The sequence below is a fragment of the Scyliorhinus canicula genome, chromosome 7 (assembly GCF_902713615.1).
Source record: "Scyliorhinus canicula chromosome 7, sScyCan1.1, whole genome shotgun sequence".
Lineage (NCBI taxonomy): Eukaryota > Metazoa > Chordata > Chondrichthyes > Carcharhiniformes > Scyliorhinidae > Scyliorhinus > Scyliorhinus canicula.
Window position 1 is genome coordinate 117,599,536 of NC_052152.1, and position 23,789 is coordinate 117,623,324.

The window sequence follows — 23,789 nt, forward strand, 5'->3', positions numbered from 1 at the left end:
TTGGAGCCTAACGAGCCGCCAAGGGCGGTGCTGGTGCAGTTTCACCGGTTCGTCGACCGAGAATGTGTGCTTAGGTGGGCCAAGAAGGAGCGGAGCAGCAGGTGGGAGAATGCAGAGGTCCGAATTTACCAGGACTGGAGTGCGGAGGTGGCGAAGTTTGGCCTGTTGCAGCCGGCGCGCCTTTGGGTCACTTATAAGGACCGCCAGTATTACTTTGACTCCCCGGAAGAGGCCTGGGCCTTTGTCCAGGCAGAGAAGCTGGACTCGGACTGAGGATTGAGGGGGGATTGGGGACTGATGTACAGTGTTTGGAGGTTCTGTTCTCCCTTGTTCTTTTGTGTTGGTTTCTGGGGTTTTTTTTTCTTCTTGTGGGGAAGCTTGTGGGATGTTTTGTGGGCCCGTTGTGGCGCAGGCCTACCCTTCCCGCATTTTGGGTCGAGGGGCGGGGTTAAAGCCGATGGCGCAAGCTTTTTCCCACGCTAGAGTCGGAACGGGAGTGGACTGTGCCGGCCGGGAGGAAGAGTGGTAGTGTTACACTGGGGGGGGGGGGGGGATCTGCCACTGTGGGCAACGGGCCGACCGGCGGGGAGGGCGGGTGAATAGCCCCCGATTCGGCTGGTCACATGGAATGTAAGGGGGCTAAATGGGCCGGTCAAGCGGGCCCGGGTGGTCGCACATCTGAAGGGGCTGAGGGCGGATGTGGCTATGCTCCAGGAGACGCACCTTAGGGTGAGGTTGAGAAAGGGGTGGGTTCGGTAAGTGTTCCATTCGGGGTTGGATACGAAGAACCGGGAGGTGCCAATTTTGGTGGGGAAGAGAATGTCGTTTGTGGCGTCGAGTGTGGTGGCGGACAGTTGTGGCAGATATGTGATTGTAAGCGGTAGGCTCCAGGGGGAGCGGGTGGTGCTGGTTAATGTGTACGCCCGAAACTGGGACGATGCGGGCTTTTTTGCGACGCATGCTGGGCCGGATTCCAGACCTTGAGACCAGGGGTTTGATAATGGGAGGAGATTTCAATACAATGCTGGACCCAGCTCTGGATCGTTCCAGGTCCAGGATGGGTAAGAGGCCGGCGCGGCCACAGTGCTGAGGGGGTTCATGGACCAGGTGGGAGGTGTGGATCCTTGGAGGTTTATGAGGCCGGGGGCCAGGGAATTTTCGTTCTTCTCCCACGTCCACAAGGCTTATTCCCGGATTGACTTTTTTGTCTTCAGCAGGGCGTTGATTCCGAGGGTGGAAGGTGCGGAATATTTGGCGATAGCCATCTCAGATCTCGCCCCGCATTAGGTGGATCTGGAGCTGGGGGACGAGAGGGACCAACGCCCGATGTGAGGTTGGAGGTAGGGCTGCTGTCGGACGAGGAGGTATGCGGGCGGGTCTGGAGGTGCATCGAGGAGTATTTAGAAACTAATGATAATGGGGAGGTGCAGGCGGGGGTGGTCTGGGAGGTGCTGAAGGCGGTGGTTAGGGGGGAGCTGATTTCCATCAGGGCGCATAGGGAGAGGGGCGAGAAAAGGGAGAGGGAGAGGTTGGTGGAAGAAATGGTGAGGGTGGATAGGAGGTACGCGGAGGGCCCGGAAGGGCTATTGAGGAAGCGTCGTAGTCTCCAAGCGGAGTTTGATATTTTGACCACCAGGAAAGTGGAGGCGCAGTGGAGGGGGGCGCAAGGGGCGGTATACGAATACGGAGAGAAGGCGAGTCGGATGTTGGTGCACCAACTCCGGAAGCGGGAGGCGGCGGGGGAGATAGGGGGAGTTAGGGATGGAGGAGGGAGTCTGGTGGGGAGTGCGAGGGGCATTAATGGAGTGTTCAGGACCATCTATGAGGAGTTATACTGGTCAGTGCCCCAGTAGAGGAGTGAGGAATGGACCGCTTTTTGGGCAAGCTGGAGTTCCCGAGGGTGGAGGAGGAGCAGGTGGAGGGCGCCAGTCGAGCTGGAGGAGCTGGTTAAGGCGATCGGGAGCATGCAGTCAGGGAAGGCAGTGGGACCTGATGGGTTGAATTTTAGAAGATATTTTCAGACCTGCTGGGCCCGCTGCGAGTGAGGACCTTGAATAAGGCGAGGGAGGGGGGGGCTTTGCCCCCGACGATGTCCAGGGCGTTGATTTCACTGATTCGGAAGCGGGATAAGGACCCCCTTCAGTGTGGATCATATAGGCCGATTTCGCTCCTCAATGTGGATACGAAACTTCTGGCCAAGATATTGGCCAGGCGAGTGGAGGACGTGGTGCCGCAGGTAATACACGAGGATCAAACGGGTTTTGTGAAGGGGAGGCAGCTGAATGACAATGTGTGGAGGCTTCTCAATGTTATAATTATGCTGGCGGTGGACGGGGAGGCAGAGATAGTGGCGTTGATGGATGCGGAGAAGGTCTTTGACAGAGTGGAGTGGGGATATCTTTGGGAGGTTTTGAAGAGGTTCGGTTTTGGTGAGGTATTTATTAGGTGGGTGAGGCTGTTGTATGATGCCCCGATGGCGAGTGTGGTTACGAATGGGAGGAGGTCGGAGATCTTTCGGCTGTACTGAGGGACGAGACAGGGGTGCCCCCTGTCTTCCCTGCTGTTTGCGTTGGCGATCGGACCCCTGGCCATGGCGCTGTGGGGGTAGAGGAACTGGAGGGGGATAGTGCGGGGGGGGGGGGGGGGGGAGCATCGGCTGTCGTTGTACGCGGACGATTTATTGTTGTACGTGGCAGACCCGGTGAGGGGGATGCCAGAGGTGATGAGGATTCTTGGAGAGTTTGGGGACTTCTCCGGGTATAAGCTCAACGTGGGGAAGAGTGAGCTGTTTGTGGTGCATTCGGGGGACCATGAGAGAGAGATAGGGGAGTTCCGCTGAAAAGGGCTGTAATGGACAATTTTAATACTTAATATTGAATAACTGCTTAATAGTGTGATTAACTAAAGCTGCAGGCGTTTGTGTGTGTGTGTGTGTGTGTGTGTGTGTGTGTGTGTGCGTGCGTGCAAGGTTAGAGAGAGAGAAAAACTGATATCTCAGCTGTCTGAAGGTCGAGATTGTAAAGCTAGGAGAAAAACAACTCCTTATATGGAATGGAGATTTATTTGTATCTTTTGAATGTATAAAGACTGAAGGTTGAGGCGCTCGGCGCGCTTTCCTCTCTCTCCTGTAGAAAGAGGAAGGTGTCCTCTGCAGAGTTAAGAAATAAACTAACTTGCTCTTATTCATGACTGATTGTTTCTGAGTTTTCCTTTTTCCCACCACAAGGCAGAGAGGAGCTTCAGATACCTGGGGGTCCAGATAGCCAGGAGCTGTGGTTTCTGTTCCTCTGCCAGTGTCTACCCATCATGATCCTGAAGGCTTTTCTCAGGAGGGTCAGCAGGAGTATTACGGGGTTTGTGTGGGCGCAGAAGACCCCGAGGGTGAGGAGGGTATTCCTGGAGCGGGGTAGGGAAGTGGGGGGGTTGGCGCTGCCCAACCTGTGCGGGTACTACTGGGCTGCGAACGTGGCAATGATACATAGGTGGGTGATGGAGGAGGAGGTGGCGGCTAGGAAGAGGATGGAGGCGGTGTCCTGTGTGGGAACGAGCCTAGAGGCGCTGCTGACGGCACCGTTGCCGCTCCCCCCAGCAAGATATTCTACGAGCCCGGTGGTGGCGGCTACCCTCAAAATCTGGGGGCAGTGGAGGCGGCATAGGGGGGGAGGTGAAGGCTTCAGTTTGGTCCCCGATACAGGGGAACCACCGGTTTGTACCAGGGAGGATGGACGAGGGTTTTTGAGCTGGTACAGGGCGGGTATCAGGCGGATGGGGGACCTCTTCCTCGATGTGAAGTTTGCGACCTTAGAGGAGTTGGAGGGGAGGTGGGGTCACCCCGAGGGAATACCTTCAGGTATATGCAGATCAGGGTGTTTGTTAGGCGGCAGAGTTTCCACTGTTGCCGCCAGAGGGGGGGGGGGGGGGGGGGGGGGGGGGGTCAGGATAGGGTGCTTTCGGGGACGTGAGTCAGTGAGGGGAGGATCTCGGCAATCTACCAAGTGATGCAGGAGGGGGAGGAGTCCTCGGTGCAAGAACTGAAAGAGAAGTGGGAGGAGGAGCTGTGAGAGGAGATCGATGAGGGGACGTGGGCGGATGCTTTGGGGAGGGTGAATTCCTCCTCCTCTTGCGCGAGGCTTAGTTTTATCCAACTAAAGGTGCTGCATGGGGGGCATATGACTGGGACAAGGCTGAGCCGGTTCTTTAGGGGTGAGGACAGGTGTGTCAGGTGTTCGGGGAGCCCAGCAAACCACACCCACATGTTCTGGGCGTGTCCTGCGTTGGAGGGCTTTTGGAGGGGGGTTGTGGGGACTTTGTCAAGGATGGTTGGCTCCAGGGTGGAGGCGGGCTGGGGGCTCGCAATTTTAGGGGTAGCGTCGGAGCCGGGAGTGCAGGAGGCGAAAGAGGCCGGTATTCTGGCCTTTGCGTCCCTGGTAGTCCGGCGCAGGATTCTTTTACAGTGGAAGGATGCGAAGCCCCAAAGCGCGGAATCCTGGATCAACGACATGGCTGGGTTCATCAAACTAGAGAGGGTCAAGTTTGCCCTAAGGGGGTCTTCCGGCGGTGGCAGCCGTTTCTAGACTTCCTGGCGGAGCATTAGGGGGTGGTCAACTTCAGCAGCAACCGGGTTTTTGGGGGGGGGGGGGGGGGGTTACTTGTTTGTTATGGGGGATTGGGGTGTGGTTCCATGGCTTCACGTTCGTTATTTTTGTTAATTTATTGCTCTTGTATTTGGGGGGGAGTTTACTGTTTTTCTCTTGTTTGGTTGGTTAAAATTTGTTGAAAATTTGAATAAAACTTATTTTTTTTAAATGAAGAAAGGGAGAAGGGGTCCTCCCCTCAACAATGTCGCAGGCCTCGATTTCATTGATCCTGAAACGGGAGAAGGATCCAGAGCAATGCGGGGCATACAGGCCGATTTCACTACTGAATGTGGATGCCAAACAGGAGAGAGGACGGTGTGATAGGGGAATGCCAGATGGGATTTTGAAGGGCAGGCAACTCAAGGCCAATGTTCGAAGGCTTTTGAATGTTATTATGATGCCCTCAGAAGAAGGGGAGGTAGAGGTGGTGGTAGCGATGGATGCGGAGAAGGCTTTTGATTGTGTGGAGTTGAATTACCTGTGGGAGGCGCTGGGAAGGTTTGGGTTTGGTGAGGGCTTTATTGACTGGGTGAGGTTGCTCTATCAGGCACCAGTCGCGAGTGTTCGTACGAAGTGGCTGAGGTCGGGGTACTTTAAACTACACCGAGGGACGAGGCAAGGGTCCCCCCACCTTTCCCCGTTACTGTTTTCTCTGGCCATAGAGCAATTGTCCATGGCGTTAAGAGCCTCTGGGAACTGGAAAGGGCTGGTTCGGGGGGGGGGGGGGGGGGGGGGGGGGGGAGAAAGAGAGCACCGGGTCTCGTTTTACGCAGATGACCTGCTCTTGTATATTTCGGACCCATTGCAGGGGATGGGGGAAGTAATGCGAATCCTGGGGGAATTTGGCAATTTTTCGCGGTATAAATTGGAACATGGGGAAAAGCGAAATGTTCGCAATCCAGCCAAGAGGACAGGAGAAGAGACTGGGAGAGCTGCCACTTAGAATGGTGGGAAGAGCTTTCGGTATCTGGGAATCCAGGTGGCCCGGGAATGGGAGGCACTGCACAAGTTAAACCCATCCTGGCTGGTAGAACAAATGGAAGGGGACTTTAAGAGATGGGACATGTTCCCGCTATCACTGGCGGGGAGAAACAGACCTTGAAAATGACGGCCCTCCCCAGATTTCTGTTTGTTTTTCAGTGCCTCCCCATCTTCATCCCAAAGGTGTGTTTCAAGTGGGTGAATAAGGTTATTTCAGGCTTTGTGTGGGCGAATAAAACCCCGCGAGTGAAGAAAGTGTTGCTGGAGCGCAGTGGGGGGAGAGGAACTGAGTAGTACGGGAGGGGTCGGCATGGCAGTGGATGGAGTGGGCGTCATGGAAAGACAAAGTTTGGGAGCACTGATAACGGCACCTCTTCCGTTCTCGCTGGCCCAATACTCCACAAGTCCGGTGGTGGTGGCGGCTCTGAGAATCTGGGGGCAATGGAGGAGATATAAGAGAGTGGAGGGAGCATCAGTTTGGACCCCGATTTATAATAATCCTCGGTTTGTACTGGGTAGGCTAGATGGCGGGTTCCGGAGATGGCAAAGTGGAGGAATTAGAAGGATGGGGGATCTATTTATAGATGGGAGTTTTCCCAGCTTGAAAGCCTTGGAGGACAAATTTGAATTGCCAGCAGGGAACGGGTTGAGGTATTTGCAGGTGCGAGTCTTCCTGAGAAAACAGGTGCCGGCCTTTCTGCTGCTGCCGCCACGGGGGATACAGGATAGAGTAGTCTCCAGTACATGGGTGGGAGAGGGGAAGGCATCGGATATTTACCAGAAGCTTTCGGAGGCTGAGGAAACTCCAGTGGAGGAGCTTAAGGGCAAGTGGGAGGACGAGCTAGGAGGCGAGTTAGAGGCAGGTCTATGGGCGGATGCCCCAAGCAGGGTTAATACCTCATCATGTGCCAGGTTTAGTCTGATACAATTTAAGGTAGTCCACCGGGCACACATGACAGCAGCTAGGAAGAGTAAGTTTTTCGGGGGAGTGGACAGATGTGCGAGGTGCGCGGGAAGCCCAGCAAATCATGTCCACATGTTTTGGGCATGCGCGAAGCTGAAAGGGTTTTGGCAGGGTTTTGTGAAGTCAATGTCCACGGTGCTAAAAACACGGGTGGTGCCAAGTCCGGAGGTAGCGATCTTTGGAGTGTCGAAAGAGCCGGGAGTTCAGGGGGCAAAAGAGAGCGACGTGCCTTTGCCTCCCTGGTAGCCCAGAGATTGATCTTGTTAATGTGGAGGGACTCGAAGCCCCCGCGTGTAGAGACCTGGGTTAGTGACATGGCTGGGTTTCTCAGTCTCGGGAAGATAAAGTTCGGCTTAAGAGGGTCAATGGTCGGGTTCACCCGGAGGCGGCAGCCGTTCGTCAACTTTCTCAGGGAAAATTAAAATGTCAGCAGATGCAGTATTCCAAGGAGGGGGGGCGGGAGAGAGGGCTGGATTGTTGTTTTATGGTTGGGGTGTGTGAAGATTGGGTTGGGGGGAAGAAATGTTTATTATACCATGTTGATGTCATTGTTAATGTTATTTTTATAAAAATTTTCAAATACCTTAATAAAAATTATTTTTTAAATATATATTTTCAAGGCAAGGGTATATAGATTCTTGATTTAACAAGAGGGTCAAAGATTATTGGGGAGGAGGCGGAATGTGGAATTGAGACCACAATCAGATAAACCAAGATGATATGATCGTTTGTTAAAGAAAGATGGAAGGTGCAATGAGGGTAACTTGAGCAATTGAGGGCATAGCTGTAATGATGGAGCAATTATGATTGGGAATGCATAAACAGTCAGAATTAGAGTGTAGACATCTCAGAAGTTTGCGGGGCTGAAAAAAAATACAAAGCTGGGAAGGGGTGAGAGCATGGAGGGAGCTGAAAACATACATGAGAATTCCCAAGTCAAGACAGTGCCTGACCAGGAGTTGATGAGGTAAAATGTATTGTGGAATAGGACTTGCTGTGAGTTAAGACACAGCAGCAGAGTTTCAGATGATCTCAAATTTATGGTAGGTAATCCCCCAAAACTGCTGGTTACTCGACTTCCCTTCTTCAAACCCCCAATGTTACCTGACATTATCCCTGTCCTGCCATTTTCCCTCTTTTCATAACTAAAAATGCAATGGCAAACAACTTGAAATTGGATCCATCGCCCCATCTCTAGAATCTAGAACTAGGGGTCACTGTTGAAAAATATGGGGTTGCTCTTTTAAGGCAGAGATGAGGAGAAATATCTTCTCTCAGAGTGTTTTGAGTCTTTGGAACGCTCTTCCTCAAAAGATAGTGTAGGCAGAATCTTTGAATATTTTTAAGGCTGATTAACAAGGGGGTGAAAGGTAAACAGGGGGTGGGCAGAAACATGGGATTGGGGTTACAACCAGACCAGCCATGGTCTTATTGAATGGCAGAGCAGGTTCGAGGGGCCGAGTGGACTACTTCTGTTCTTAATATATGTGTGTTTATATGTATTTTTGTATTCAATGCCCCTTGAAATAAACAATAACATTCTATTAGCTTTCCTAATTGTTTCTCATACTAGCACACTGACTTTTGGCGATTCGTTCACTCAGACACCCAGATCCCTCTGTATCGCAAAGCTCTGCATCTCTCACCATTTAGATAATATGTGTTTTGTATTCTTCTTGCCAAAATGGAGAAAGTCTAATTTTCCCACATTGTACACCATTTTCCAGATCTTTGTCCACCCACTTAACCTCTCTACATCTTTTTGTAGCCTCATGTCCGCTTCACAACTTACTTTTCTATCAATCCCTTCATCCAACTCATGTATATAAATTGTAAAAAATTGTGGTCCCAGCGCTGACCCCAGTGGAAAATCACTCATTACATCCTGCAAACCAGAAGAATATCAATTTCTGCCAAGTGTTTCTTACTAACTAGCCAATCTTCTATCCATGCCAATTTGTTACCCATTTCACCATGTATTTTCTGCAACAACCTTTGATGGGTTCAGTGTTGGGGCCACAGCTGTTCACCATATATATTAATGATCTGGATGAAGGGACTGGGGGCATTCTAGCGAAGTTTGCCGATGATACGAAGTTAGGTGGTCAGGCAGGTAGTGCTGAGGAAGTGGGGAGGCTGCAGAAGGATCTAGACAGTTTGGGAGAGTGGTGCAGGAAATGGCTGATGCAATTCAACGTGAGAAAATGTGAGGTCTTGCACTTTGGAAAAAAGAATCCAAGCATAGACTACTTTCTAAACGGTGAGAAAATTCATAATGCCAAAGTACAAAGGGATCTGGGAGTGCTAGTCGAGGATTCCCTAAAGGTAAACATGCAGGTTGAATCTGTGATTAAGAAAGCGAATGCAATGTTGTCATTTATCTCAAGAGGGTTGGAATATAAAAGCAGTGATGTGCTACTGAGCCTTTATAAGGCTCTGGTTAGGCTCCATTTGGAGTACTGTGTCCAGTTTTGGGCCCCACATCTCAGGAAGGATATACTGTCACTGGAGCGTGTCCAGCGGAGATTCACACGGATGATCCCTGGAATGGCGGGTCTAACATATGATGAACGGCTGAGGATCCTGGGATTGTATTCATTGGAGTTTAGAAGGTTAAGGGGAGATCTAATAGAAACTTACAAGATAATACATGGCTTAGAAAGGGTGAACGCAAAGAAACTGTTTCCGTTAGGCGAGGAGACGAGGACCCGTGGGCACAGCCTTAGAATTAGAGGGGGTAAATTCAGAACAGAAATGCGGAGACATTTCTTCAGCCAGAGAGTGGTGGGCCTGTGGAATTCATTGCCGCGGAGTGCAGTGGAGGCCGGGACGCTAAATGGCTTCAAGGCAGAGATAGATAAATTCTTGATGTCGCGAGGAATTAAGGGCTACGGGGAGAATGCTGGTAGGTGGAGTTGAAATGCCCATCAGCCATGATTGAATGGCGGAGTGGACTCGATGGGCCGAATGGCCTTACTTCCACTCCTATGTCTTATGGTCTTATGTGTCACTGCCTTCTGGAAACCCAAGTGCAGTACATCCACCCGTTCCCCTTACCCACAGCATATTACTTCATCAAAGAACTATAATAAATTGGTTATACATCATTTCCCTCTCACAAAACCATGTTGATCCTGCTCGATTGTCTTGAATTTATTTAAGTGCGCTTTAATGTCTTTAATAATAGATTCCAACATTTTCCCTATGACACATGTTACACTGACTGCCTTTTAGTTTCTTGCTTTCTGTTTCCCTCCCCTTTTGAATAAAGGAGTTACATTCGTTATTTTCCAAACTAATGGAACCTTCCCCAAATCTTGAGATATTTGGAAAATTAAAGCTAATGCATCAAATATCTCACTTGCCACTTCTTTGAAGACCCATCAGCATCCAGGGATTTGTCAGCCCAAAGCTCCAACAATTTTCTTAGTACCATTTCCCTGGTGATTTGTCATTTTCCAAGCATTTCTGAAAATGTAGCAACTCCCATGGTACTGCATCAAAATGGTCAATCTACATAATGTATTCAAATTGTTTGGACAGGGCTTGAATCTATGGCTCTGTTTCAGAGATGAAAGTGCCAATGCAGAAACGCCGAGATGAAGAATCATAGAATTTACAGTGCAGAAGGATGCCATTCGGCCCATCGAGTCCGCACCTGCCCTTGGAAAGAGCACCCTACTTAATCCCATGCCTCCACCTTATCCCATAACCCAGTAACCCCACCTAACCTTTTGGACACTAAGGGCAATTTAGCATGGCTATTCCACCTAACTGCACATCTTTGGACTGTGGGAGGAAACCGGAGCACCGCGTGGAAACCACGCAGACACGGGAAAAACTGCAAACTGCACAGAGACAGTCACCCAAGCGGAAATCGAACCTGGGACCCTGTAGCTGTGAAGCAACAGTGATAACCACTATGCCACCCTCAAAGTAACTAGCAGAGAATGGTTGGAGATGATTAACTCTTCAGGGCTGCAAGTTGTCAGATTATTTTATTTACCAAGTTGCCAAAGCACTTGATTTACCAAACGCAAGGGAGTGTGATTGATAATCTCACAGTCTAGAAAGCTATTAGATATTAGGTGCCTTCATTTCTTTCATGCTCTTCACACTGGAAATATTTGTATTTCTGTGGATGACTTTATCAAAGCAGGAAAGGAGGAGGTAACAATTATTTGTCCTTAAAATTATGAAGCGCTTCGAAGAGGTGAAAGAGAAACCATTTCCTTTCGTGAGAAAGAGAATCTGAGGGGGTCATTAATTTAAAATTATGCATAAGTGCACAGAGAGGCAAAGAGAAGCGTGTTGATGAATAGGGTTTTAGGGAGCATGAAGGTTTTGCGACGGGAAGCTGGTAGACCAGACCACATACAGTGAGGTACACGGCTATAGGCAGAGCAAAGTTTAGTGGGATTTGTTTTGAATTGTTCCAGTGAAGAAGCAGCTCAGATAAGATGGACTAAATGGCTGTTTTATTAAAACAGAGATTATGGGCTGCATTATTTGGCCCCGCCCGCCGCTAGATCACCACGTGCAGGACGCAGGACATGTAAAGGTCCACTGACCTTGGACGGGAATTTCCAGTTGCTGGACGGGCGCGGCTGGAGAATCCCGCCCGGTGTGTTGATTGAGGAGGATGTAAAATTATGAAGGAATGAAAGGTTGTAAATTTAATTAGTGGTTGAGTGATGTCGAACAAAGATTAAATCTAAATCGAAGGTGTAGAAAGAAGTCTTTTACATGGAGAGTTGCGAAGTTAGAGAACACACAAGCCGAGCTAATGACTGAAGCAGAGACCAGGTCAATATGTAGGAATAGGGTAGATAGATGACGGTTCAAGGAAGGTGAACTAAAGGGATAAGGAAATAGGGTGTACACATCAGAGTAGGATACCTCACGTGAATGAACACCAACATAAGCTGCTTGTCAGTGTTGCCATTTGGACAATTCAACTAAGTTTTCTTCTGGTCACTCTTGATATTGCTGAATATGCTTCCTGCAACCCGATTCTGGACATTTTTCTTTCCCTTAGCCTTTCTTGTTTTTTTAAATTTAGATTACCCAATTATTTTTTTTTAATTAAAGAGCAATTTAGCATAGCCAATCCATCTACCTTTCACATCTTTGGGTTGTGGGCAAGAATGTGCAAACTGCACTCCGGGGCCAGGATCAAACCCGGCTCCTCAGCGCCGTAGGCAGCAGTGCTAACCACTGTGCCTTTTTAAGTTAATGGTATTGTCAGTTCATGTTATGAATTTAATATTTCTGTTGAGCTACAAACTATCCAAAGAATAATCAATTATTAAGAAATCATTGTCACAAAAGGAAAGCGGGTTCAGAGTAAGAATGCATTACTTCCCCCATTTATAAAGCACACACATTCTGCACAAAATATACATGATTTCCTGCAGTCCGTGTGCCTGTGGAAATAACCCTAAATACACAGACCTGAAAAGCTCAACATACTCGGTACCATACCTCCTTTGGATTATCATCTCCATTCCAATGCTGGCCGAGTGTAACATTACACAGCTGTCTTGTGTTCTGCAACAAGGTCTTCATTGAAAATTGCTGTTGGCCGCTCACAATCTAGACAAACAACAAAGCAATAATCCTCAGTTTCTCAAGAAAATACTAATAAAGACAAAAGGGAACTGGAGGAAGTGGTTTAGGGAGATTACCAGATCAGAGACAGGGGAAGAAAACAGAATTAGGAAAGTACTTCAATTTTGAGGGAATTACTGGTTCCCTTTTTGGGTCCCAAGATTCAGTTTGTTCAACACATTCGTGACAACAGTTTACAGATGGAAAAAAGAAACATTGAAAAGGGCTGTGCAAAGCTGAATTACCCAAAAAAACTTTGGTCGTTGCTTCTGTTGAATCGAAGCAGCTTCCGCAAGACCAGGTAACGGAAAATGATGCATCATTAAAAAATTGTCATCAAGATTCCTGGCATACGCCACGTGACTGACGCTCCTTAAATTGTAGCAGATTTCGAAAAGTCCCCTAACTGCCTTTATTTCTTATCCAAAATAGAGATGGTCGGGAGCTGCAGCGCAGCTCGAAATCCAGTTTGTCGACCATTTGGATCACTTACCAATTTCAAGCAGGTCCCTTGGCCCTTGCATTACACGGCTTCCAAGCTAAGCAGAAAAACAGCCTTTGGCAAAGTGACAACGGAAATTACTATGCAAAGCTACATCATGTACCTTGCACTCACACCCAGCAGCCATTTAAATTACAACATGTCAATTGATATCATCCTCTTTTCCCATTAACTGCACAGTAGGTGCATCCCAGGGAATAGACAGTCCTCCTCCCAGGAACGGCAGGCATGAGGGCTGCACATAACTCCAGGCGAAGGTTTCCTGCTATGGTGTTGTTCATCCTCAGTCATTTCAAAACAAAAAGCTAAATAGTACAATGTATTATTCTGCTGTGGTGGACTATGTTTAGATTGATCAATCACTTTAATGGCAGAGGTATCAGGCCATTATAGGCTGCTGTTGACAAACAGCCAGCGTTTTAAGACAGATTCCATATCTGGAAAAAATCTGGAGTGTGTTGTTTTTAATACTAATTTTTATTAAATCATGAGATGCAAGCTTCGCTGGCTATGCCCATCTCCAATTGCCCTTGAGAAGGTGGTGTTCTGCCTTCTTGAACCGCTGCAGTCACTGATGTGTAGGTACATCCACAGTGCTGTTAGGAAGAGAGTTCCAGGATTTTGACTGACAGTGAAGGAACAGCAATATATTTCCAAGTCAGGGTGTTCAGTGGCTTAGAGGGGAATATCCATGTGGTGGTATACCCAAGTATCTGCTGCCCTTGCACCTGAGGAAGGAGCGATTCTCCGAAAGCTAGTGATTCGAAACAAACCTGTTGGACTTTAACCTGGTGTTCTAAGACTTCTTACTGTGCTCACCCCAGTCCAACGACGGCATCTCCACATCTTTTTCTTCTAGATGGCAGAACTTGGAAGGTGTTGCCTAAGGAGTCTTGGTGAGTTCCTGCACTGCATCTAGTAGATGGTACACACTGCTGCCACTGTGCATCAGTGGTGGAGGGAGTGAATGTTTGTGGAAGGGATGCCAAACAAGTAGGCTTTGTCCTGGATAGTTTTGAGCTTCTTGAGTTGTTGAAGCTTCACTCATCCAGGCAAGTGGAGAGTATTCCATCACACTCCAGACTTGTGCCTCGTAGATTGTAGATGGGCTTTGGGGACTCATTAGCTGAGTTACTTGCTACGGGATTCAGAGCCTGTGACCTGCTCTTGTAGCCACAGTATTTACATGACCAGTCCACTTCAGTTTCTAGTCAATGGTAACCTTCAGGATGTTGACACAATAACAGATCCCCTCTCACTGCTCAGATGAGTTGTTGCATTTATTATTTGTTAACAAGTGGTTCTGCCATGAAACACACAATGTGTATCAGAAACCACGGATTTAACATGATTTCACTTCTATTACTTCATGCTTTGGGATTACCATCTTTTTTGTGAATCAGAATCAGAAACTCCAGTTTTCTGTGAAAATTATAAATAAATAACCTTGATTATTAAAATTTACTTATCTAATTTTTAATCTGTTAACCTTTCAAATCAGCAGATTCCAGGAGATCAGTGCTAACACACCTTGATGGACTTGGCTGTTGGCCAATGGATTGTTTCAAATTGCTGGGCCTTATCAATGGCCCCTGCCTGGACGCAACAAGGAGGAAATGGGAGGACGACCTGGGGATGGAGATAGGGTGGGGACTCTGGAGCGAAGCACTGCATAGGGTCAACTCCACCTCCACGTGCGCAAGGCTCAGCCTGACGCAACTAAAAGTGGTACATAGAGCCCACTTAACAAGAACCCGTATGAGTAGGTTCTTCCCGGAGGTGGAAGACAGATGTGAACGGTGCCAAAGAGGCCCGGCCAACCACGCCCACATGTTCTGGTCTTGCCCCAGACTCGTGGAGTACTGGACAGCCTTCTTCGAGGTTATGTCCAAAGTGGTGGGAGTGAGGGTGGAGCCATGCCCGATAGTGGCGGTCTTCGGGGTTTCAGAACAGCCAGATCTATTCCTGGGGAGGAGGGTGGACGCCCTTGCCTTTGCCTCCCTGATCGCCCGCCGTAGAATCCTGTTTGGCTGGCGGTCAGCAGCACCGCCCAGAGCTGCGGACTGGCTGTCCGACCTCTCGGAATCTCTCCAAATGGAGAAAATCAAATTTGCCATCCGAGGGTCGGACGACGGCTTCCACAGAACGTGGGAGCCATTCATGCAACTGTTCCGGGACCTATTTGTGGCCAATGTACAAGAGGAAGAATAGTCGGGGGAAGGTGGCGGGAGGGGGGGGGGGGGGGGCTACAGGTTCGGTACGGGGGTTCGATGGCTAGCTAAGGCCCAAAACCAAACTAAATAAACATGTTGAGGGGGGGGGGGGGGCGCAGTTACCACTACGAAGATGCTTACCTGTAAATATGTATGTTAATTTTTGCGTGTTTGTTTGTTTTTTTTTGTTCTTTTTCTCTCCTAACAATTTGTAATTTGTTCAATATAAAATATGAAAACTGAATAAAAACATTTATAAAAAAAAAATCAATGGCCCCTGCCAATTGGTTGGGATTCTCTCTGGAATGTTCCTTCCTCTGTGTGACTATGTTTTCTCTTTTACTTTCATTTTGATCAGAAGCTGGAGGCTCCCAACTCCGATCTATCTCACATCTAATGGATTCTTTCTGAAGATCCAAAGTAAAGACCTTTCTCTCTGCACAGCTGGATTAAACTGCAAGGAAATCCACTCCAGCCACCAGCTGAAGGCAGGGTCGGTTGTTTAAAAACCCCCTTGAAAATCTTGTGTGGGGAACTCTTGTTCTTACTTAAGTAAGGTGTTTTTTATCCTGGTGGAGTTGGAAACAATTAGGAATTTATAAGCCTGAGGCTGTTCCTTTGAATGAAGGCCCAGATTGTTAAAAGTTAAAGTGCCTCTCCAAAGGAAAGCTTGGTGTGTGGGAGGACTGGCTGAATGTTTCTGCCTGAAGATCTCCATCAGCAGTCCACCAGTGGCTTCAATCACTCCGGTCCTGGGAGGACAGCCTGCTGCAAGGACTCCAACATTGAAAGGGCACTTATCTTTCGTTTCATTTTCATTCCTATTATTTTACCCCTCTCCTCCCTCTGTATGGGTCTGCCTTCTGTGCGTTTTTGTATAAGGGGTGATGGAGTAGTAGATTAGCTGGCCGTTGTTCTGTTATAATTACTGCATATTTCAACTTTTTTCCTGTTATAAATAAAGCTATTGTGTTTAATTTACAAACCTGGTGGCTGTAACTTATTGAGCAGTCATGGGGCCAAAGATTCTGCAAATTATATACAAACTACTGGGTTAATTCACTTGTATTAGGACTCCAGGTTCTGTGGGGTTGGAATTAACTGTGCACTAGCCAGAGTGTCAGCAATAGTAGTCAAACGCAAGCACTTAATTCAGTGAGCGATTCTTTGGTCGAGTAGTGCTGGGAATAGGGATGAAATGCTATAGGGAGGGAGGGGAGAAATCCTCGGCTGTTGCAGCACTGAGAAAGGTTCAAGGAGCAGAGAATGTTTAAGGATGAATTACATCAGAACTTCGGGGCCCATGTGGTTTGCTAATGTTCGGAGGGTAATACTGTAGTCTGGATCATGGAGAATGAGTGGGGGGGGGGGGGTGTATAACAATAGAGAAGCACTGGAGGACCAGATGGGTGGGGGTGAGATGATTGGGTGTTAGCAGCATTTGTATATTTGGTTATGAAAGTGCTGCAACAGCAGTGATGAAGTATGACCTAGGAATAAGTGACTGAATACTGGGATGTGGTCCTACATTCAAGTGGAAAATTCACGTGTGGGAGAACCCAGAAGTAGCTACCAGTTTATGGTAGAAATGGGGGAGAGAATTCCAGATGTGGTATTACTGAAAGCAATCTTCAGGTCTGGGCAGAGTAAGATGGGTTCTGGAGTCTGGAACCACGGAGATGTTCTTTTGATGTCAGAACATTATATGAGTCCAGAAGTGCTTACGGAATGGAATAACATTATGTCATTTCGGAGATTTTAGTTAGGACCAATGGAGTGGAAGCATTGAAGAGTGAGGCGAGGGGCAGGGGTACAGGATACAGATTCAGCAGCTGGGAGGAGATAAAATGTATTTGTAGCATGGATAAAATGGGTCAGGGTCGGTCAGTGTTCATGGGTGGGTCAGGCTCCGTCAGTGTTCATGGGTTAGTCAGGGTTGGTCAGTGTTCATGGGTGGGTCAGGGTTAGTCAGTGTTCATTGGTGGGTCAGGGTCGGTCAGTATTCATGGGTGGGTCAGGGGGTCAGTGTTCATGGGTGGGACAGGGTCAGTGTTCATGGGTGGGTCAGGGCTTGTGCTCATGGGTGGGACAGGGTCAGTGTTCATGGGTGGGACAGGGTCAGTGTTCATGGGTGGGACAGGGTCAGTGTTCATGGGTGGGACAGGGTCAGTGTTCATGGGTGGGACAGGGTCAGTGTTCATGGGTGGGACAGGGTCAGTGTTCATGGGTGGGACAGGGTCAGTGTTCATGGGTGGGACAGGGTCAGTGTTCATGGGTGAGACAGGGTCAGTGTTCATGGGTGGGTCAGGGCTTGTGCTCATGGGTGGGACAGGGTCAGTGTTCATGGGTGGGTCAGGGTCAGTGTTCATGGGTGGGACCGGGTCAGTGTTCATGGGTGGGTCAGGGTCAGTGTTCATGGGTGGGACCGGGTCAGTGTTCATGGGTGGGACCGGGTCAGTGTTCATGGGTGGGACCGGGTCAGTGTTCATGGGTGGGACCGGGTCAGTGTTCATGGGTGGGACCGGGTCAGTGTTCATGGGTGGGACCGGGTCAGTGTTCATGGGTGGGACAGGGTCAGTGTTCATGGGTGGGTCAGGGTCAGTGTTCATGGGTGGGTCAGGACCGGTCAGTGTTCATGGGTGGGTCAGGGTCGGTCAGTGTTCATGGGTAGATCAGGACCGGTAAGTGTTCATGGGTGGGTCAGTGTTCATGGGTGGGTCAGGACCGGTCAGTGTTCATGGGTGGGTCAGGACCGGTCAGTGTTCATGGGTGGGTCAGGGTCAGTCAGTGTTCATGGGTGGGACAGGATCAGTGATAATGGCTGGAGAAAAGAACAATGGCCCTGTAAGAATAAGTGAGGATGCATCAATGTAGTATCGTCTGATATTCCCCCCACCTTCACATGATGACAGGGAAACTAACTTCTCACTTCCTCTGGTTCAGTGGTTAAAAATAATTTCCATTTGTGAAATAGGAACAAAAAAAACAGACCTCAGAAGGTGAAACAATAACCGAGAGGTGTAAAAACCCCACCCTGTCGTTGGCAAAAAACTTTCCTCACAATCCATCCGGTTGCACAAGTCCCATTTTGCACATACCCCATCTGTCCGAAAGGGCAGTGTTTACTTCAAATATCATTGGATGATCCAGTTTCAGTGCTAAAGCATCCATAGATGTCACAACCCCAGCATAAACACACAAGCCCCAAACAACCATCATTGCCAAGGACAATCCCAACTCTTACCTTGTCCAAATAGACAGTGTCGACTCATTCAGTACATACAACAACATGCAGTGAAAAGATAAAGCTACATACAGTTACATACTCTCCTATCAAACCCCTACCCTCAGTACAAGACCAGTCCTCGGTCCCATTTCTCAATTCTGCCGTCGCAAACACCTCTGTCGATTCCACCGTCTAAAAACAAAAGTCTTTGGTTTCTAAGGTCACCCTCAATTTAGTAGAATACACTATGCCGCATTTCACCTTGCTGTTATACAGTGCCGTCTTCACTTGGCCGAAGGCCGCCCGCCTCCTTGCCAACTCCACCGTAAAGTCCTAGTATATGCGCAAACCAACTCCAGCCCACTGCACCTCCTGCTTCTGCTTTGCCCAGCACAGGACCTTCTCCTTCACGCTGTACCTACGGAAACAAAGAGTCACCACTCTTGACGGCTCACTCGTCTTTGGTATAGGCCTCCACGACCAATGAGCCCGATCCAATTTGTATCGAGGGATCTTCCCCCTCCCCCAATAGCTACGCCAACTTCGTGGCAAAATATTCCGTCGGCCTCCAGCCTTCCACTCCTTCGGGCAGACCCATGATCCTCAGATTATGCCCCTGGATCTGTTTTCCAGGTCTTCCATTTTGGCTCGCAGACCCTTGTTGGTCTCGATCACCCTCTGCAGCTCCTTCCCATGGAGATGAGTTGATCACCGTGTTGCGATAGTGCCTCTTCCACTTCCTTCAGTGTCTCACCCTGCTCCCGCACCTCAGCTGCCGCACTTGGTACCCCTCCCCTCACCGGGGCAATCGCCTCCTCCACCAGCACGTCCAATACTGCCCCCCATCTCCTTCCTTATCGCTTCCATGCATTTTGTGAGCTGTTTTTCAAGTTCCACGGCCATCGCCTCGGTCATCCTTTCTGCCGTGAGCAGTGCGGCCTCACCCAACGCCCCCGCCTCCCTTCCAGATCCTGAGACGACCTTTCCACCCACTGGTGGACCTTCATTAGCCCCCTTTCTCATGGCTATTTTTCTTTGAGGTTTGGACATCTCTCTTCTCTATGCCTTCCCACCCTTTTTTAATCAAAAGTTGCTCCTGGGACGGGGCATCAAAACTCCGAAAAATCAATTCTCGGGTGGGAGCCTTCCAACGTGTGGCCTCCTCCTACACGCCACCACCGGAAGTGCACTACCAAGCCAAAGTTGATAGGTACTCCTAACAGCGCACAATGACTGAGCACTAGCTAAACGCAAACTGCAAACTTTACAATAATTTGATTGAAGTGGTTGAACAAGTTGAACTCAGTCAAACCTTTGATGTATCCACTGAACAAGCCATATGAATACTGTGGCTATAAGAGCAGGCAATACACAAGAAGCTCAACACCATCCAGGCCAAAGCAGCCCACTTGATTTTATCCCCATTCACAAACATTCAATCCCTCCACCACCAACGCACAGCAGTGGTAGCAATGTGTACCATCTACAAGATGCACAGTAGGAACTCACCAAGGATCCTTGTGCAACACCATCCAAACCCACAATCAGAACCATTACCACCTAGAAAGCCAAGAGCAGCAGATACCTGAGACACCAACTGGAAGTTCTCCTCCAAGCCACCACCATTCTGACTTGAAAATATATTGCTATTGTTAGGGAAATAAAGGTAGTTTAAAGAGATTCAGATTTGTGTTGGCAAACATTAGAAATAGGTATAGTTTTAAGTCCATTTAATTTAATGTTTTGGTGCCTGGAAGGGTAAAACCTAGTTTTTTTTTCTTAAATTTAGAGTACCCAATTCATTTTTCCAATGAAGGGGAAATTTAGCGTGGCCAACCCACCAATCCTGCACATCTTTTAGGTTGTAGGGGCGAAACCCACGCAAACACGGGGAGAATCTGCAAACTCCACACAAACTGTGACCCAGAGCCGGGATCAAACCTGGGACCTTGCGCCGTGAAGCAGCAATGTTAATCACTGCTGCCCTAAAACATATAGTTAGGTTCATGCTGGATAAAAGTGTTTGCATGTGTGGGGGGGGGTGTTAAGTTCCAACTATGCTTCTATTGTGCTCAGAGAGGGCTACAGCGTGAAGAATATATAAACCAGCAATGGTTGCTCAGCAACTGGGGCCTTGAAAGGTAGATAAGCGTTTGGTTTTAGTTTAGCTACTTTGATTGCAATTGAAGATAGACAGTGAGAGAGAAGGCAGCTCTCACAGCTCTGCTAGAAGCAGTTTGTTTTAGAAGATTTAAGAATGTCTCCCCCAGCTTTGCTAGACAGAAAAGATAATGGCTAAGAAAACTGATGCCAAAAATCTAAAGCTCAGCTAGTTAAGGAAACTAGAGAAACGAAGAAAGTGTCCAAGAAGTCTAGAGTTAAGTGAACAGAGATCAAGGTATGGTTCAGAAGAATTTTAAAAAGGGTAAGCAAAGTGGTCTGAGTTAAGACACAATTGCAGTAAGCCAATTTAAAGTGGGGCAGTAGCCCTCAAAAGGTAAATCAAACGTCTGATGCCATTTTAATACAGTCTGGGAATCGAGAGTTAAAGCAATTGTGAGCAGTTTGCACAGCAGTCAAGGCAAAGAAATCCTGACGGGGTTGGTGTAAAATCCTGGATTGGATTCGCTGTTAAAAACGGAATGGAGGTTTTGTTTAAAAGTGTCAATTGGAAAATCTGGTCTGGATTTCAGAATACAAATCGCTCGTGGAAAGCATTATTATGAGAGAAAGTCTATTTTTGAGAGTGGGGAGCTTTCGGTTCTTGGGCATTCAGGTGACGGGGGTGGGAGCAGCTGCATAAGTTAAATTTGGCTCGGTTGGTCGAGCAGATGAATTTGATTTGATTTATTTATTATTGTCACATGTATTAGTATAAGTGAAAAGTATTATTTCTTGCATGCTGTACAAACAATGCATACCGTACTTTGGGAAGGAAGGAGAGACTGCAGAATATAATGTTACAGTTATAGCAAGGTGCAGAGAAAAGATCAACTTAATACGAGGTAGGTCCATTCAAAAGTCTGATGGCAGTCTGGAAGAAGCTGTTCTTGAGTCTGTTGGTACGTGACCTCAAAACTTTGGTATCTTCCCTGACGGAGAAGGTAGAAGAGAGTATGTCCGGGGTGCGTGGGGTCCTTAATTATGCTGGCTGCCTTTCCGAGGCAGCGGGAATTATAGATAGAGTCAATGGATGGGAGGCTGATTTGCATGATGGGCTGGGCTACATTCACGACCATTTATAGTTTCCTGCGGTCTTGAGCAGAGCAGGCTCCATACCAAGCTGTCATACAACCAGAAAGAATGCTTTAAGTTGGTGAGAGTCATAGCTGAAATGCCAAATTAGAAGGGGGACTTTAGGAGGTGGGATGCGCTCTCGTTGTCATTGGCGGAGAGGGTTCAGACGGTAAAGACGACGGTCCACCCGAGGTTTTTGTTCCTGTTTCTGAGCCTCCCGATTTATATTACCAAGGTGTTTTTTAAGAAGGTGAACGCGGTGATTTCAAGATTTGTGTGAGCGGGCAACACCTCGCTGGTGAAGGAGGTGCTGCTGGCGCGGGGTCAAGGTGTGTGGCGGGGGGGGGGTTGACTCTCCCAAACTTTATGAATTACTGGATGGGGGGGTTTCAGGGATGGCAGCGGGCAGGGATTGAGCGGTTTGGGGATTTGTTTAGCGACGGCGGCTTTCCGGGCTTGGAAGTGTTGGAGGAGGAATTTGAGCTGCCCGGTAGAAACGGGTTCCATTATTTGCAGGTGACAGACTTTGTGCGGAGGCAGGTATCGACCTCCCCGCACCTGCCACCCCAGGGGCTACAGGATAAAGTGCTGTTGAAAACGGGAGTAGAAGAGGGGAAGGTATTGGAAACTTATAAGGAGCTGATGGATTGGGAGGGAGCACCGATAGGCGAGGTGAAGCAAAAGTGAGAGGAAGAGTTAGGTAGGGAGCTGGAGGCTGGGCTGTGGGAGGATGCCCTGAGGAGTTAATGCATCATCGTCGTGCACCAGGCTTAGCTTTATACAGCTTAAGGTGGTCCACAGGGCACTTATGACTGTGGCCCGGATGAGCAGGTTTTTTGAAAGGGTGGAGGATAGGTGTGGGCAGTGCGTGGCTGGGCCCGCGAATTATGTCCATATGTTTTGGGATGTCCGAAGCTTGGGGGATTCTGGCAGGGGTTTGCTGACGTTATGTAGGAGATTCTGAGAGTTAGAGTGGTCCCGAGTCCAGAGGTAGCCGATTTTTTGTGTCACAACACCCGGGAATCCAGGGAGCGAGAGAGGCCGATAGCTTGGCCTTTGCCTCCCTGGTAGCCCGGAGACGTATCTGGCTAGAATGGAGGGACTCCGGGGGCCCGACAAGGCCATCTCCACATCTTTGATCATGGCTCCCTGGGATTCCAAGATCTGATTAGTTTTCTCTGGAGTCGCTCGAATGGAGGCCAAGGCCTCTTCGGTTGATTTCCTGAAGACTTCTGACACAATACGCTCGTGTTTTTTGAATTCCTTTGCCAGGGTGCTCGAAAGTACCTCGGCTGTTGGTGGAGTGGATGGAGCATCAGAAACTGACTCCGCCATTCTACCTGTGATGAGGTCAGAGAGGCATCAGACTTTGTCGACAAACTTCTATTCAACCTTCTCTTCCAGACAAATGTGAGGTAATGCATTTTGGAAGGTCTAATACAGGTGGGAAATACACAGTAAATGGCAGAACCCTTATGAGTATAGACAGCAGAGGAATCAGGTCCACAGGTAACTGAAAGTGGCAACGCAGGTGGAGAAGGTAGTCAAGAAGGCATACAGCATGACTGTCTTCATCGGTTGGGGCATTGAGTATAAAAATTGGCAAGTCATGCTGCAGCAGTATAGAACCGTAAGTTAGGCCACATTTGGAATAAAGTGTTCAATTCTGGTCGCCACACTACCAGAAGGATGTGGATGTTTTGGAGAGGGTACAGAAGAGGTTTGCCAATATGTTACCTGGTCTGGAGGGTATCAGCTATGAGGAGAGGTTGGATAAATTTGGTTTGTTCTCACTGGAACGACAAAGGTTGAAGGGCGACTTGACAGAAGTCTACAAAATTATGAGGATCACGGACAAAGTGGATAGCCAGAAGCTTTTTCCCAGGGTGGAAATCAATTACTAAGGGGCATAGATTCAAGGTGCGTGGGAAGTTTTTTATTCACAGTGGGTAGTGGGTGTCTGGATGTCGCTTTTGGAGGTGATGGTGGAAGCAGGTACGATAGTGACGTTCAAGGGGCATCTTGACAAATACATGAGTAGGATGAGGATAGAGGGATACGGACCCCGGAAGTGTAGAAGGTTTTAGGTTAGACGGGCAGCATGGTGGGCGCAGGCTTGGAGGACCAAAGGGCCTGCTGCTGTGCTGTACCTTTTGTTTCTTTGTCCCTTTTTGGGCATTTTTTATTACAATAGCTATGTGGACTTTCAAGAGTAAACACTCCGGGCTACTAAGAAAAGGGGCAAAAAGTACAGTACTCCAGCGCGAGCCACCTCATGCACGTCTTTCCCCTACATTATGCCACCGGCAGTCCCCCAATAAATGTTTTTGGTTGTTAAAACTAATTAGCGGTCCTGTGACTCTGATCCTTCACATTTTATAAAAACAAATACAAGTTGTGGTCTTTTGATCCCGGGTTC

At 48.5% G+C, this 23,789-nt stretch overlaps 1 protein-coding gene across 5 annotated transcripts in view; it reads right to left on the reverse strand.

The window, feature by feature from the left end:
- akap11 (A kinase (PRKA) anchor protein 11) overlaps nt 1–23,789 on the reverse strand; it is a 114,376-nt gene that overhangs the window by 74,215 nt on the left and 16,372 nt on the right. For all 5 annotated transcript variants that reach the window (XM_038802764.1, XM_038802767.1, XM_038802766.1 and 2 more), the window contains exon 3: nt 12,067–12,177. In XM_038802764.1, coding sequence (XP_038658692.1) covers nt 12,067–12,177 — 111 coding nt within the window. The remainder of the gene's footprint in view (nt 1–12,066; nt 12,178–23,789) is intronic.